This window comes from Coregonus lavaretus (assembly GCF_964263955.1).
Source record: "Coregonus lavaretus genome assembly, chromosome: 6".
Taxonomy (NCBI): Eukaryota; Metazoa; Chordata; class Actinopteri; order Salmoniformes; family Salmonidae; genus Coregonus; species Coregonus lavaretus.
This window is the reverse complement of record NC_139993.1, coordinates 45,498,285-45,514,800: the sequence shown is the minus strand read 5'-3', so window position 1 is coordinate 45,514,800 and position 16,516 is coordinate 45,498,285. Positions and strand designations below refer to the sequence as shown.

The window sequence follows — 16,516 nt, the reverse complement described above, 5'->3', positions numbered from 1 at the left end:
ATTCTCTCTCTTCCTCCCCATTATCTCCCTCTTCCTCCCCATTGTCCCTCTTCCTCCCCATTCTCTCTCTTCCTCCCCATTGTCCCTCTTCCTCCCCATTCTCTCTCTTCCTCCCCATTCTCCTGCTTCCTCCCCATTCTCCCTCTTCCTCCCCATTCTCTCTCTTCCTCCCCATTCTCCCGCTTCCTCCCCATTCTCTCTCTTCCTCCCCATTCTCCCTCTTCCTCCCCATTCTCTCTCTTCCTCCCCATTCTCCCTCTCCCTCCCCATTCTCTCTCTCTTCCTCCCCATTCTCCCTCTTCCTCCCCATTCTCTCTCTTCCTCCCCATTCTCCCTCTTCCTCCCCATTCTCCCTCTTCCTCCCCATTCTTTCTCTTCCTCCCCATTCTCCCGCTTCCTCCCATTCTCTCTCTTCCTCCCCATTCTCTCTCTTCCTCCCCATTCTCCCTCTTCCTCCCCATTCTCTCCCTCTTCCTCCCCATTGTCCCTCTTCCTCCCCATTGTCCCTCTTCCTCCCCATTCTCTCCCTCTTCCTCCCCATTGTCCCTCCTCCTCCCCATTCTCTCTCTTCCTCCCCATTGTCCCTCTTCCTCCCCATTCTCTCTCTTCCTCCCCATTGTCCCTCTTCCTCCCCATTCTCTCTCTTCCTCCTCATTCTCCCTCTTCCTCCCCATTCTCTCTCTTCCTCCCCATTCTCCCTCTTCCTCCCCATTCTCTCTCTTCCTCCCATTCTCTCTCTTCCTCCCCATTCTCTCTCTTCCTCCCCATTCTCTCTCTTCCTCCCCATTCTCCCTCTCCCTCCCCATTCTCTCTCTCTTCCTCCCCATTATCTCTCTTCCTCCCCATTCTCTCTTCCTCCCCATTATATCGAATGATGGCATGACATTTAGTTCTTATCTCCTCTCTTTCTGTGTTTCCCCTCTCTCCACATGCTCTCTATTGTCTCTGTGTGTGTGTGTGTGTGTATATTGAATGTGTGTACTAGTGTGTATGTGTGTGTGTGTTGTCCTTGCTCCTTTCTCTATGTTATCTCCTGTGTTGAATAGAGTACTCCTCTCAGACAATAGAGAGGGAGAGAGAAGGAGAGTGAGAGAGAGAGCAAGATCCTCAGGGGAGGAGTGTTTAGACTGATCTCTCTTTCAGCTGTCTCAGGACCTTAACCCTGTTCCAACACCCTGAGATTAAAGGCACCGCCCACATACGAAAGGCAGGCAGGAAGCATTGGGACCAGGGGTTTAGGGGTTAAGTGTCTTGCACACCGCCAATCCTTTAGTTGCTCTGTAACCTCTAAACTACCTGACACCCATTTTTTTTGGCCACTATGACTGGCTGTCACTTACAGACCAACAGAACATACAGTGCCGTGAAAAGGTATTTGCCCCCTTTCTAATTTTCTCTACTTTAGCATATTTTCTATACTGAATGTTATAATATAATATAATATGCCATTTAGCAGATGCTTTTATCCAAAGCGACTTACAGTCATGTGCGCATACATTTTTACGTATGGGTGGTTCCGGGGATCAAACCCACTACCCTGGCATTACAAGCGCCATACCAATTGAGCTACAGAGGACCACCCATATCAGATCTTCAACCAAAACCTAATGTTAAATACAATTTCATACTTATTTCATTTATTATGTTATGCAACACTGTAATGACTCCAACCGAATGCTTCCTGTAGTTGTTGATCAATCTCACACGTTGCTGTGAAGGAACTTTGGCCCACTCTTCCATGCAGAACTGCTGTAACTCAGCAACATTTGTGGGAATTCAAGCATGAACTGCTCGTTTCAAGTCCTGCCACAATATCTAAATTGGGATTAGGTCTGGACTTTGACTAGGCCATTCCAAAACTTGAAATGTGTTGTTTTAATTTTAGCCATTTTCATGTAGACTTGATTGTGTGTTTTGGATCATTGTCTTGCTGCATGACCCAGCTGCACTTCAGCTTCAGCTCATAGACGGATGGCCTGACATTCTCCTGTAGAATTCTCTGATATAGAGCAGAATTCATGGTTCTTTCTATTAAGGCAAGGGGTCCAGGTCCTGAGGTAGCAAAGCATCCCCAAACCATCACACTACCACCACCATGCTTGACAGAGGTTCTTACTGTGGAATGCAGTGTTTGGTTTTCGCCAGGCATAATGGGACCCATGTCGTCCAAAAAGTTACACTTTTGAATCATCTGTCCATAGAACATTCTTCCAAGAGTCTTGATGATCATCCAGGTGCTTCCAGGTGCTTTCTGGGAAACTTGAGTCAACTTTTTGGATGACATGGGTCCCATTATTCCTGGCGAAAACCAAACACTGCATTCCACAGTAAGAACCTCAGGTTCCCTTTATCTAATATTAGGTTTTGGTTTAAGATCTGATAAAAATTCAGTATCAGAAATATGCAAAAATAGAGAAAATCAGAAAGGGGGCAAATACTTTTTCACGCCACTGTATAGGCATGCACACAGCTCACACTCGCTCACACGCACACATAAGTACAACACCACCACCTTCCTTTAGAATGTCTCCCCGGCATGTGAGTGAAATGAAATGCCAAGAGAGGTAGACAGAGAGAGTGTGAGAGAAAGGGGGAGGTAGGGAGAGGTAGACAGAGAGAGTGTGAGAGAAAGGGGGAGGTAGGGAGAGGTAGACAGAGAGAGTGTGAGAGAAAGGGGGAGGTAGGGAGAGGTAGACAGAGAGAGTGTGAGAGAAAGGGGGAGGTAGGGAGAGGTAGATATGTAGCTCTGGGGTTAGTTTGCTTGCTGAGTGGTTTATATTATTACCATGCTCCATCACAGCCTTTCCTGTCACAGCTGAATTAATCCACAGTTAGAGTGTGTGTGTGTGTGTGTGTGTGTGTGTGTGTGTGGTTTTGCGTGGTGTAATTAAATGTCTGCTGCGGCTGTGACCTGCTGTGCCTATAACACAACTAATGAAAGAATCCTCCATCACATCTGTCACACAGAGAGAGAGAGAGAGAGAGAGGGGGGGGGGGGGGGGGGGAGAAAGAGAGAGGGATGAGAGAGAGAGTGATAGAGAGGGAAAGAGGAACGAGAGCAAGGGATGAGAGAGGAAAGAGAGCGAGGGATGAGAGAGGAAAGAGAGAGGGATGAGAGAGAGAGAGAGAGAGAGAGAGAGAGAGAGAGAGAGAGAGAGAGGGAGAGAGATAAGTGGGAGAGGAGAGAGAGAGAGGGAGAGAGATAAGTGGGAGAGGAGAGAGAGAAAGAGGGACATGAAAGGAACAACCCAACCCAATACAATACAACAAAGATGTCTAATATGAATAGGAAAAATGACATTGCCTAGGCTTAACAGTATCTCAGCAGGCTGACAGTGTTGTTTAACCCAGTCAGGAACATTACTGTAGCTGTTGTTAAAGTGAAGCTACTCTCGTATGGATGATCCCCAGTGCTATAGCTCAGACTTTTACTGGGGACTGGATAACAACTACATCAAATACTAAAGTGTTTTTGTCAGGATTGTGTATGGGAACTCATTTTGGTTGATTCTATCATCTCTCTTGCATTGACTCTATGCACACACACTGGACTCTACCCACACACTCACACATACTTACACCACAAACACACACACACTGCATACGCTCACACTCACATAACATGCACACACATGCATACTGATGCCACACACACACTCATACACACTTTCATACTCATCACATACGCTGTTACCTAGTCACTTGACCCCTACCTATATGTACAGTACATAGCTACCTCAATAAACTCGTACCCCTGCACATCAACTTGGTACTGGTACTCTCCTGAGTGGCGCAGTGGTCTAAGGCGCCGCATCGCAGTGTAAACTGTGCCACTAGAGATCCTGGTTCGAATCCAGGCTCTGTCGCAGCCGGCCGCGACCGGGAGACTCATGGGCGGCGCACAATTGGCCCAGCGTCGTCCAGGGTAGGGGAGGTAATGGCCGGCAGGGATGTAGCTCAGTTGATAGAGCATGGCGTTTGCAACGCCAGGGTTGTGGGTTCGATTCCCACGGGGGGCCAGTATAAAAATATATATATATATGTATTCACAAACTGTAAGTCGCTCTGGATAAGAGCGTCTGCTAAATGACTAAAATGTAAAAATGTAAATACTCCCTGTATATATATCCATGTTATTTTCTGCTCCCTATATTTAGCCATGTTATTTTCTACTCCATATTTACATTACATTTTAGTCATTTAGCAGACGCTCTTATCCAGAGCGACTTACAGTTAAGTGAGTGCATACATTATTATTTGATATATATATATTTTTTTTTTCATACTGGCCCCCCCATGTTATTTTCTACTCCCTATATTTAGCCATGTTATTTTCTACTCCATATATTTAGCCATGCTATTTTCTACTCCCTATATTTAGCCATGTTATTTTCTACTCCATATATTTAGCCATGTTATTTTCTACTCCCTATATATATCCATGTTATTTTCTACTCCCTATTTATATACATGTTATTTTCTACTCCCTATATATAGCCATGTTATTTTCTACTCCATATATACAGTGGGGAAAAAAAGTATTTAGTCAGCCACCAATTGTGCAAGTTCTCCCACTTAAAAAGATGAGAGAGGCCTGTAATTTTCATCATAGGTACACGTCAACTATGACAGACAAAATGAGATTTTTTTTCTCCAGAAAATTACATTGTAGGATTTTTAATGAATTTATTTGCAAATTATGGTGGAAAATAAGTATTTGGTCAATAACAAAAGTTTCTCAATACTTTGTTATATACCCTTTGTTGGCAATGACACAGGTCAAACGTTTTCTGTAAGTCTTCACAAGGTTTTCACACACTGTTGCTGGTATTTTGGCCCATTCCTCCATGCAGATCTCCTCTAGAGCAGTGATGTTTTGGGGCTGTCGCTGGGCAACACGGACTTTCAACTCCCTCCAAAGATTTTCTATGGGGTTGAGATCTGGAGACTGGCTAGGCCACTCCAGGACCTTGAAATGCTTCTTACGAAGCCACTCCTTCGTTGCCCGGGCGGTGTGTTTGGGATCATTGTCATGCTGAAAGACCCAGCCACGTTTCATCTTCAATGCCCTTGCTGATGGAAGGTTTTCACTCAAAATCTCACGATACATGGCCCCATTCATTCTTTCCTTTACACGGATCAGTCGTCCTGGTCCCTTTGCAGAAAAACAGCCCCAAAGCATGATGTTTCCACCCCCATGCTTCACAGTAGGTATGGTGTTCTTTGGATGCAACTCAGCATTCTTTGTCCTCCAAACACGACGAGTTGAGTTTTACCAAAAAGTTATATTTTGGTTTCATCTGACCATATGACATTCTCCCAATCCTCTTCTGGATCATCCAAATGCACTCTAGCAAACTTCAGACGGGCCTGGACATGTACTGGCGTAAGCAGGGGGACACGTCTGGCACTGCAGGATTTGAGTCCCTGGCGGCGTAGTGTGTTACTGATGGTAGGCTTTGTTACTTTGGTCCCAGCTCTCTGCAGGTCATTCACTAGGTCCCCCCGTGTGGTTCTGGGATTTTTGCTCACCGTTCTTGTGATCATTTTGACCCCACGGGGTGAGATCTTGCGTGGAGCCCCAGATCGAGGGAGATTTTCAGTGGTCTTGTATGTCTTCCATTTCCTAATAATTGCTCCCACAGTTGATTTATTCAAACCAAGCTGCTTACCTATTGCAGATTCAGTCTTCCCAGCCTGGTGCAGGTCTACAATTTTGTTTCTGGTGTCCTTTGACAGCTCTTTGGTCTTGGCCATAGTGGAGTTTGGAGTGTGACTGTTTGAGGTTGTGGACAGGTGTCTTTTATACTGATAACAAGTTCAAACAGGTGCCATTAATACAGGTAATGAGTGGAGGACAGAGGAGCCTTTTAAAGAAGAAGTTACAGGTCTGTGAGAGCCAGAAATCTTGCTTGTTTGTAGGTGACCAAATACTTATTTTCCACCATAATTTGCAAATAAATTCATTAAAAATCCTACAATGTGATTTTTTTTTTTTTTTTGTCTGTCATAGTTGACGTGTACCTATGATGAAAATTACAGGCCTCTCTCATCTTTTTAAGTGGGAGAACTTGCACAATTGGTGGCTGACTAAATACTTTTTTTCCCCACTGTATAGCCATGCTATTTTCTACTCCCTATATTTAGCCATGCTATTTTCTACTCCCTATATTTAGCCATGCTATTTTCTACTCCCTATATATAGCCATGCTATTTTCTACTCCCTGTATATATATCCATGTTATTTTCTACTCCCTATATATATCCATGCTATTTTTACTGTATGTGTTGTATATTCATATTATATGTAGAGTGCTAAAATGAGCCACTAAGGGGATGTGGTCACTGTGGTTCTTTGTTTTCTGTCAGAGGGGATGGCCGCAGACCTCCGGACACACACACACCTCAGGTCTCAAGAACTTGCCCCTGTCAGCCAGGTCAAAGGGGTGATAAAGAGCTGTGAAGGAGAGAGGATGAGAGGTCACAGTGACATTTACGTCATTTAGCAGACGCTCTTATCCAGAGAGATTTACAGGAACAATTAGTGTTAAGTGCCTTGCTCAAGGTCACATCGATAGATTTTTCACCTAGTCGGCTCAGGGATACGAACCAGCGACCTTTCAGTTACTGGCCAAACACTGCTAGGCTACCTGCCGTATGTGTGTGTGTGTGTGTGTGTGTGTGTGTGTGTGTGTGTGTGTGTGTGTGTGTGTGAGTGTGTGAGTGTGTGTGAGTGTGTGAGTGTGTCCTGAGGCCATCCCCTCTGACAGAAAACAAAGAACACATTAGAGTGGAGACACTTCAGGGACAGAACTGTCCACACTGCCCAACCAATACCACCACTATGACAAGGTCACTTTGTAAAGCCAAAACTTTCGCAGGCCAGAAGGGGAGTTCGGTCTGAGCTCAGAATAGAGTTTTAATTGTCTGTCTGAATGTCTGTCTGACTGTTCCTGTCAATATGGAGTCTCTTTCACTGATCTCTCTTTCCCTCACTCCCTCCACCTCCCTCAGTAGGCTCAATAGTTCTCAAACTATTCAGCTACACAGTTACCAAACAAACGTTTATATTGTTCTAAACAAAAAGTGAAACAAAGAAAAACATTGTTTTTATAAAGACTGGACATCTGTTACAACAAAAGACTGTTTCATCCTCCCATTTTTCTCACAAAAACAAACAAAGAAACACAAAGTCTGTCATCCCGCTCTTTCTTGTCTGTCATTAGGAACCTTCATTCTCCCTGCAGGGTCCTGGGATGGAGGGATGGAGAGAAGGAGGGAGGGAAGGAGAAAAGTACACATGAAATGGGGGTAATATCGTCTCTGTGGGGGTAATATCGTCTCTGTGGGGGTAATATCGTCTCTGTGGGGGTAATATCGTCTCTGTGGGGGTAATATCGTCTCTGTGGGGGTAATATCATCTCTGTGGGGGTAATATCATCTCCGCAATCTGTGTCTGTGTCTGTGTGTGCGAGACAGTGTGTGTTAAAGTTTTAATGTCACATGCACAAGTACAGTGAAATGCCTTTTTTGCAAGCTCTAAACCCAACAATGCAGTAATCAATATCAATGTAGTACAAAAAAATGATGTAAGGTAGAACAAAAACACAAGAAATAGAAATAAGAAATAAGAAGAACAAGAGAAAGTAATAAGCTAAACTCAGCAAAAAAAGAAATGTCCTCTCACTGTCAACTGCGTTTATTTTCAGCAAACTTAACAGGTGTAAATATTTGTATGAACATAACAAGATTCAACAACTGAGACAAAAACTGAACAAGTTCCACAGACATGTGACTAACAGAAATTGAATAATGTGTCCCTGAACAAAGTGGGGGTCAAAATCAAAACAGTCAGTATCGGGTGTGGCCACCAGCTGCATTACGTACTGCTGTGCATTTCCTCCTCATGGACTGCACCAGATTTGCCAGTTCTTTCTGTGAGATGTTACCCCACTCTTCCACCAAGGCACCTGCAAGTTCCCGGACATTTCTGGGAGGAATGGCCCTAGCCCTCACCCTCCGATCCAACATGTCCCAGGCGTGCTCAATGGGATTGAGATCCGGGCTCTTCGCTGGCCATGGCAGAACACTGACATTCGTGTCTTGCAGGAAATCACGCACAGAACGAGCAGTATGGTTGGTGGCATTGTCATGCTGGAGGGTCATGTCAGGATGAGCCTGCAGGAAGGGTACCACATGAGGGAGGAGGATGTCTTCCCTGTAACGTACAGTGTTGAGATTGCCTGCAATGACAACAAGCTCAGTCCGATGATGCTGTGACACACCGCTCCAGACCATGATGGACCCTCCACCTCCAAATCGATCAAGCTCCAGAGTACAGGCCTCGGTGTAACGCTCATTCCTTCGGCGAAAAACGCAAATCCGACCATCACCCCTGTTGAGACAAAACCGCAACTTGTCAGTGAAGAGCACTTTTTGCCAGTCCTGTCTGGTCCAGTGACGGTGGGTTTGTGCCCATAGGCGACGTTGTTGCCGGTGATGTCTGGTGAGGACCTGCCTTACAACAGGCCTACAAGCCCTCAGTCCAGCCTCTCTCAGCCTATTGCGGACAGTCTGAGCACTGATGGAGGGATTGTGCGTTCCTGGTGTAACTCGGGCAGTTGTTGTTGCCATCCTGTACCTGTCCCGCAGGTGTGATGTTCGGATATACCGATCCTGTGCAGGTGTTGTTACACGTGGTCTGCCACTGCGAGGACGATCAGCTGTCCGTCCTGTCTCCCTGTAGCGCTGTCTCACAGTACGGACATAGCAATTTATTGCCCTGGCCACATCTGCAGTCCTCATGCCTCCTTGCAGCATGCCTAAGGCACGTTCATGCAGATGTGCAGGGACCCTGGGCATCTTTCTTTTGATGTTTTTAGAGTCAGTAGAAAGGCCTCTTTAGTGTCCTAAGTTTTCATAACTGTGACCTTAATTGCCTACCGTCTGTAAGCTGTTAGTGTCTTAACGACCGTTCCACAGGTGCATGTTCATTCATTGTTTATGGTTCATTGAACAAGCATGGGAAACAGTGTTTAAACCCTTTACAATGAAGATCTGTGAAGTTATTTGGATTTTTACAAATTATCTTTGAAAGACAGGGTCATGAAAAAGGGATGTTTCTTTTTTTGCTGAGTTTATATACATGGTCAGTTCCAGGGTCAGTTCCAGTACCATATTTACAATGTGCAGGGATACTGGAGTGATAGAGGTAGATATGTATAGGGTTAAGGTTGTTGTTGCGCCTTCTTCACGACTGTGCGCGTGTGTGTGGACCATTTTAAGTCCTTAGTGATTTGGACCCCGAGGAACTTGAAGCGTTCAACCCGCTCCACTGTGAAATCAACAAACTTGATGGTGTTGGAGTCATGCGTGGCCACGCAGTCGTGGGTGAACAGGGAGTACAGGAGGGGACTAAGCACGCAACCCTGAGGGAGCCTGTGTTGAGGGTCATCGCGGCGGAGGTGACGTTGCCTACCCTCACTACCTGGGGTCGGCCCATCAGGAAGTCCAGGATCCAGTTGCAGAGGGAAGTGTTCAGTCCCAGGGTCCTAAGCTTGGTGACGAGCTTGGAGGGGACAATGGTGTTGAACGCTGAGCTATAGTCAACTAACAGCATTCTCACAGAGGTATTTCTCTTATCTAGGTGGGTGAGGGCAGTCTGGAGTGCTATTGAGATTGCGTCGTCTATGGATCTGTTGGGGCGGTATGTCTGGGTGTCTGGGATGATGGAGTTGATGTGTGCCATAACCAGCCTTTCAAAGCACTTCATGATTATAGATGTGCGTGCTACAGGGCAGTAGTCATTGTGGCATGAAGCCTTAGCGTTCTTGGGAACATGAATGACGGTAGTCATCTTAAAGGGATACTTCGGTATTGTGAGATTGGGTAATTTCCTTTATACCCAGAGTCAGACAAACTCATGGATACCATTTTTATGTCTCTGCGTGCAGTTTGAAGGAAGTTGAAGGTAGCATATGGTTACTTTAACCCAACTGCTGGAAGTCTATGGGTATCTACTAGCCAGCTCCTCTCAAAAGCAGGGAAATAGACCTCCGAACTACTCCAAAGCTGGGTGGTTAGCACTTGGTACTCTAAGTATTCTTTACAAGTATATATGAAATAATAATATTTTGATTATAGTTGATTATTTGAAAAACATTTATTTTTGGATTTATTGTTTTTTAACGCATTTCATTCATCCGCTGTGATGGTGGGCGCAAGGTTAGGCTGTGCGCAAGTGTCAACACAGCTGGCTATAGTGGTGCATGACTCCAGGATTTTTTATTAGAGTCGAAAGGAGTTGACTCTTGCTAGACTCCCAAAACACGCTGAAACGGATGCGCACACACATACACACCATCTCATTATTGCAAAGTCCTACTAGGAAGACTACATTTGCGTTCTAGAGGACTGACATGAGCATGATGCTGCCCATTTGCCTATAAAAGGCCTATTTTGTTTTAATATAGAAGGTGATGTGTAGGAACTCGAATATTTCAGTGATATTTCTGCTGTGTGCAGCCTTGACGGATCCCATGGGATGATGCGGCGCACTCTACACTGATAAGCCTATTATTTTCCTTGTTCTAGCTCTATTCAGACGGTATTACTAGAGACGTTGGTTTTGTAATTATTGATAACTGATAACTCGTGCTTGGCTGCTAAATGTATAGGTCTACCCATAATATTTAAATTGAGGAAGTGTGATCATAATCATTATTTTAGCGATCCATCCATGGTAGACGTCCTTCCTAATAACAATGCCCCACATCCATCTGATTTGAGCTGCTGAACCGTATTTGCGCTTGACTGTGTTTATGGATGAGAAAGTGAACTTGCCATTTCCAAAAAGTTTAGCGGGGATGCTGCTTTGCGATCTACTGCCTAGGACAGGGCTCTCCAACCCTGTTCGTGGAGAGCTCCCATCCTGTAGGTTTTCATTCCAACCCTAATCTAGCGCATCGGATTCAATAATTAGCTGCTTGATAAACTGAATCAGGTTAGTTACAACTGGGGTTGGAGTGAAAACCTACAGGAAGGTAGCTCTCCAGGAACAGGGTTGGAGAGCCCTGACTTAGGATATCAACAGCCAGCCAGAGTTTCATTAAATAAGCTATAGGCAATACTTTTTATTGCACATTTAGGTCTAATTAAACTGATGCATTTGGCGATGTTCAACTTCAATTCACTGGCACTATGAAGAATAGCTTAGCCATATTCACTGATAGCCTAATATATACTTTAATATACTTTTGGTGAATTTACGAGGCATTGCTAGATACAGATTACCAAGATATAGCCACGGTTCTGACTCTCTCTCTGCCTGCCCCGACCCTCTCTCTCCCTCGCCTGCACCTCTTTCTCTTCTCTATAAAAAACGCTAGTGTGTGTTTGGTCTTTGGTCTGTTGTGTGTAGAATAGCTCAGCCTACTTACTCATTGATAGCCCCTACTTTAGTGAACTTGCGTGAGACATTGCAAGCCAAGAAATAGCAAAATACTGCATTGCGATAGCCTATATCTTTTGATTACCGATGCACAGTTCTGACTGTCTGCCTGGTGGCTGACATGCCTACCTATGCCTGGCTGTGCCCCTCCCATCTCTCTCTCTCCCTCCCTCGCTAGCTCGCTCATCCTTTGCTGTGAAAGATGTGAGAGTTTGTGTTCTCGAAATAGACTACGGAAAATACACTCCATGACCAAAAGTGGCTAGTTGCCCTGAATATAGATAACAACACACAGACCAAGGACCTCAGAAAGTGAGTAGTTTGCTCCGGGACTATTATGAGAGGATGGAATTGACATCCTTCAAACTGCACGCAGAGACATAAAAATGGTATCCATGAGTTTGTCTGACTCTATCCCAAAATACCGAAGTATCTCTTTAAGACATTTGGGGATTACAGACTGGGACAAGGAGATGTTGAAAATTACTACGACTAACATGTACCCCCGCACATTGACTCGGTACCCGTACCCCCTGTATATAGTCTCGTTATTGTTATTTTATTGTGTTACTTTTTATTTGATTTTTTACTTTAGTTTATTTAGTAAATATTTTCTTAACTCTATTTCTTGAACTGCATTGTTGGTTAAGGGCTTGTAAGTAAGCATTTCACGGTAAGGTCCTTACCTGCTGTATTCAGTGCATGTGACAAATAAAATTTTATTTTATTTTATTTTAAATGACCGTGAATATACCTGCCAGCTGATCTGCTCATTCTCTGAGAACGCGCCCTGGAACGCAGCCTTGTGAGTGTTGACCTGATTAAAGACCTTACTCACGTCGGCCTCGGAGAGCGAGATCACCCAGTCCTCTGGTTCGGTGGGGGCCCTCATGCACGGTATGGTGTTGTTATTGTCGAAGCGTGCATAAAATGCGTTGAGTTGGTCTTGTAGAGAGGCATCATGGTAGAGAGGTATCATGGTAGAGAGGCATCATGGTAGAGAGGTATCATGGTAGAGAGGCATCATGGTAGAGAGGCATCATGGTAAAGAGGCATCATGGTAGAGAGGTATCATGGTAGAGAGGCATCATGGTAGAGAGGTATCATGGTAGAGAGGCATCATGGTAGAGAGGCATCATGGTAGAGAGGCATCATGGTAGAGAGGCATCATGGTAGAGAGGCATCATGGTAGAGAGGTATCATGGTAGAGAGGCATCATGGTAGAGAGGCATCATGGTAGAGAGGTATCATGGTAGAGAGGCATCATGGTAGAGAGGCATCATGGTAGAGAGGCATCATGGTAGAGAGGTATCATGGTAGAGAGGCATCATGGTAGAGAGGCATCATGGTAGAGAGGCATCATTGGTGTGTGTGTGGGTGAGAGAGTATGTGTGTGACATACAGGACGTTTCCATGTGTGGAAATTATGTGCGGCGAGTAACTGTTGCTATGGAGACAAGTTACTGGTGCGGTCAAACAACCATATGAACAGTCTGGAGGAGACCACTGCGCACAGACACACACACACTTTAGCTCATCAGTCTAACCTAGTCTTGTGGTGTGCAGGAGACCAGGGTTTGAGGTCCAGTTGATCACATAGGCACACAGGTATACACACACACACACATCACAACAATTATTTTCATTAGGTTCTTATGGGGCTTTTCTCTCTATCTATCTCTCTCTCGTTCTCAGTCTTTCCCTCTCTCCTGTCAGACACAGAGAGGTCATTTAGAGGTCTGAACATTAGAGATACGTTAAATGTTTCCTCAGTAGAGAGCTAGGAACAGAAAGAGAGAAGCACTCCATTGATATGAGGCAACAGCCTGCAGTCACAGTGATGTTGGTAGCCATGGGATCCCTCATTTAGGCTTAATGGTCCTCAGCTGTCCCACTGTCACTGTTTTCTTATCATCCTGAGTGTGTATGTGTGTATGTAAGTGTGTGTGACCACTGTAACAGCTTTATCACCTTCTCTAGCAGAGACAGCCTGCGATTGTAACAGCATACTAACTACCAGCCCGGCGGGGGGAGAGGGGGTAGACAGCTCTCATTTATTAGGCCTGAAAACACTACTGAAACAAAGATAGGGAGAGAGGGGGGAGAGGAAGACAAAACGAGAGAGAGAGAGAGATGGGGACAGAGAGGTGAAGATAGAGATGGAGGATAAAGGAGGAGAGGTGGAGAGGTTATGTGTACAATAGGTTTCTGGGTCAGTCCTCTATATGGAGGAGCAGACTGGATCTGAAACCTCAAAATACATGGAGCTCATAGAGCAGAGCAGGCCTATGAGACACACACACACACGGGAGGAAAATAGGAAAACACAACAGATTTCCACATTCCCCTAAAGCAGGGGTAGGCAACCCTGTTCCTGGAGAGTCGCAGGGTATGGATTTTGCTTTAACCGACCTGGAAGACCAGGTGTGTTGAATTTAGTCAATCACTGAACTCACAAAATTCAACACACCTGGTCTTCCAGGTCAGTTAAAGCAAAATCCTGCATACCCTGCGGCTCTCCAGGAACAGGGTTGCCTACCTCTGATCCCCTAACACGGTTTCTACAGGGTTCACAGACTGGCTCTGGGTGGAAGACATTTCGAACAAATACAATTGCATTTGTGTGTTTACATCCATAAAGTGTTGTGCCAGTGTCAGTGACAGAGTGCCCGCTTTGGGACACTTACTGTTTAGTGAATCACTGTGTGACTGATGGGCTGGGTCTGGGAGTGAGGACACATGGGTACCTGTCTGGCGCTGAGAGAGATGGGCACACACACACTGGCATCACCTCTGCCCCAACACCTGTACCCATACACCTGTAACCTACAGCTCAACACCTGCCTTTGCACCTGAAGATGAATAATCAAATGACAGCACCGTAACACTTAACACAGAAGCACCGTAACACCGTAACACTTAACATGAAGGCCTTATGAAGCATTATGAAGCCGTTATGAAGCATTATTACCTTTCCTCCTGGAGTCTCTCCTGACGCTGGGCCTGACAGCTGGCTGTAGCTCCGCCTCTGTTGACATCATCAGGCTCCGCCCCGCCGGCCCAACGGCCGGTTCGATCCGGGTTCTGCTCCGGTCTGGCTACGAGGGTCCACTTCACAACGTCAGCGTCGATTGCGTGCGTGTTTGTGGGGGCGCCGTGTGTGTGTGTGTGGGCGCCGAGTGTGTGTATGGGCCCACAGGATCATGGGAGAAGAAGGAGATCTAGCCCTGACACGACATCCCACACACACTTACAGAGAGCTGGGGAAAAAGAGAGAGAAGAGAGGAGACAGGGAGAGAAAGGGAGCGAGAGATGGTTAGTACATGTATTATTTTGCAGCAGCACATCAATACAGAAGCTCTCCCAGGAACACTATGGAGGAGATAGGGGAGGGATTAGACATCCTTCCCTCCTCCCTGCCCCCTCCTTCTTAACAGTTTTGTCCTCAACCCCTCATGCCCCTATGTACCCTTCGTCTATCTGTCGCCTGTGAGTTGACACTTGTCCATAATGGGGAACACAGGACACCCACAGCATTCCTACAGACAGACCATTCCTACAGCCAGAACACATGAACATAAAGAGAAGCAGGCACATGCACACGCGCACGCACAAACGCAAGCCAGGAACCGCTGACAATATTCTTTATCTGAGTGAAACATGCTGGAGATGTACTGTACTGTATGAGTCACTCCAATCACTGCTATTATGATCACTCTGCTGCAGAATGAAGGGAGAGAGAGGAGAGCGACAGAGAGGAAGGAGAAAGGACACTAATGCAACCTCCAGCACATCCCCCCCTCCCCCCTCCCACTCCCCTCCCCCTCTCTTTTTATTCTCCCTTTTCTCTCTACTACCTATTTTAAGGCATGAAAATAGCTTCAGCTAGATATCCTTTATTTCTACCAGACTGTTCTTTATTTCTATTTATTTCTACCAGACTGTTCTATATTTCTATTTATTTCTACCAGACTGTTCTTTATTTCTACCAGACTGTTCTTTATTTCTACCAGACTATTCTTTATTTCTAACAGACTGTTCTTTGTTTCTATTTATTTCTACCAGACTGTTCTTTATTTCTACCAGACTGTTCTTTATTTCTATTTATTTCTACCAGACTGTTCTTTATTTCTATTTATTTCTACCAGACTGTTCTTTATTTCTACCAGACTGTTCTTTATTTCTATTTATTTTTACCAGACTGTTCTTTATTTCTAACAGACTGTTCTTTATTTCTATTTATTTCTACCAGACTGTTCTTTATTTCTACCAGACTGTTCTTTATTTCTACCAGACTATTCTTTATTTCTAACAGACTGTTATTTGTTTCTATTTATTTCTACCAGACTGTTCTTTATTTCTACCAGACTGTTCTTTATTTCTACCAGACTGTTCTTTATTTCTAACAGACTGTTCTGTATTTCTACCAGACTGTTCTTTATTTCTATTTATTTCTACCAGACTGTTCTTTATGTCTATTTATTTCTACCAGACTGTTCTTTATTTCTACCAGACTGTTCTTTATTTCTACCACACTGTTCTTTATTTCTACCAGACTGTTCTTTATTTCTAACAGACTGTTCTTTATTTCTATTTATTTCTACCAGACTGTTCTTTATTTCTACCAGACTGTTCTTTATTTCTAACAGACTGTTCTTTATTTCTATTTATTTCTACCAGACTGTTCTTTATTTCTACCAGACTGTTCTTTATTTCTACCAGACTATTCTTTATTTCTAACAGACTGTTATTTGTTTCTATTTATTTCTACCAGACTGTTCTTTATTTCTACCAGACTGTTCTTTATTTCTACCAGACTGTTCTTTATTTCTAACAGACTGTTCTGTATTTCTACCAGACTGTTCTTTATTTCTATTTATTTCTACCAGACTGTTCTTTATGTCTATTTATTTCTACCAGACTGTTCTTTATTTCTACCAGACTGTTCTTTATTTCTACCACACTGTTCTTTATTTCTACCAGACTGTTCTTTATTTCTAACAGACTGTTCTTTATTTCTATTTATTTCTACCAGACTGTTCTTTATTTCTACCAGACTGTTCTTTA

At 44.5% G+C, this 16,516-nt stretch overlaps 1 protein-coding gene across 1 annotated transcript in view; it reads right to left on the bottom strand.

Annotated features, from left to right (window-relative positions):
* The window catches only part of LOC311130280 (disabled homolog 1-like), a gene marked incomplete at both ends in the record, with an annotated part of 40,614 nt that extends 26,127 nt beyond the window's left edge, over positions 1 to 14,487 (bottom strand). The window contains one exon of the mRNA XM_084163009.1: positions 14,421 to 14,487. Coding sequence (XP_084019135.1) covers positions 14,421 to 14,487 — 67 coding nt within the window. The remainder of the gene's footprint in view (positions 1 to 14,420) is intronic.
* Between the last annotated feature and the right edge of the window lie 2,029 nt (positions 14,488 to 16,516).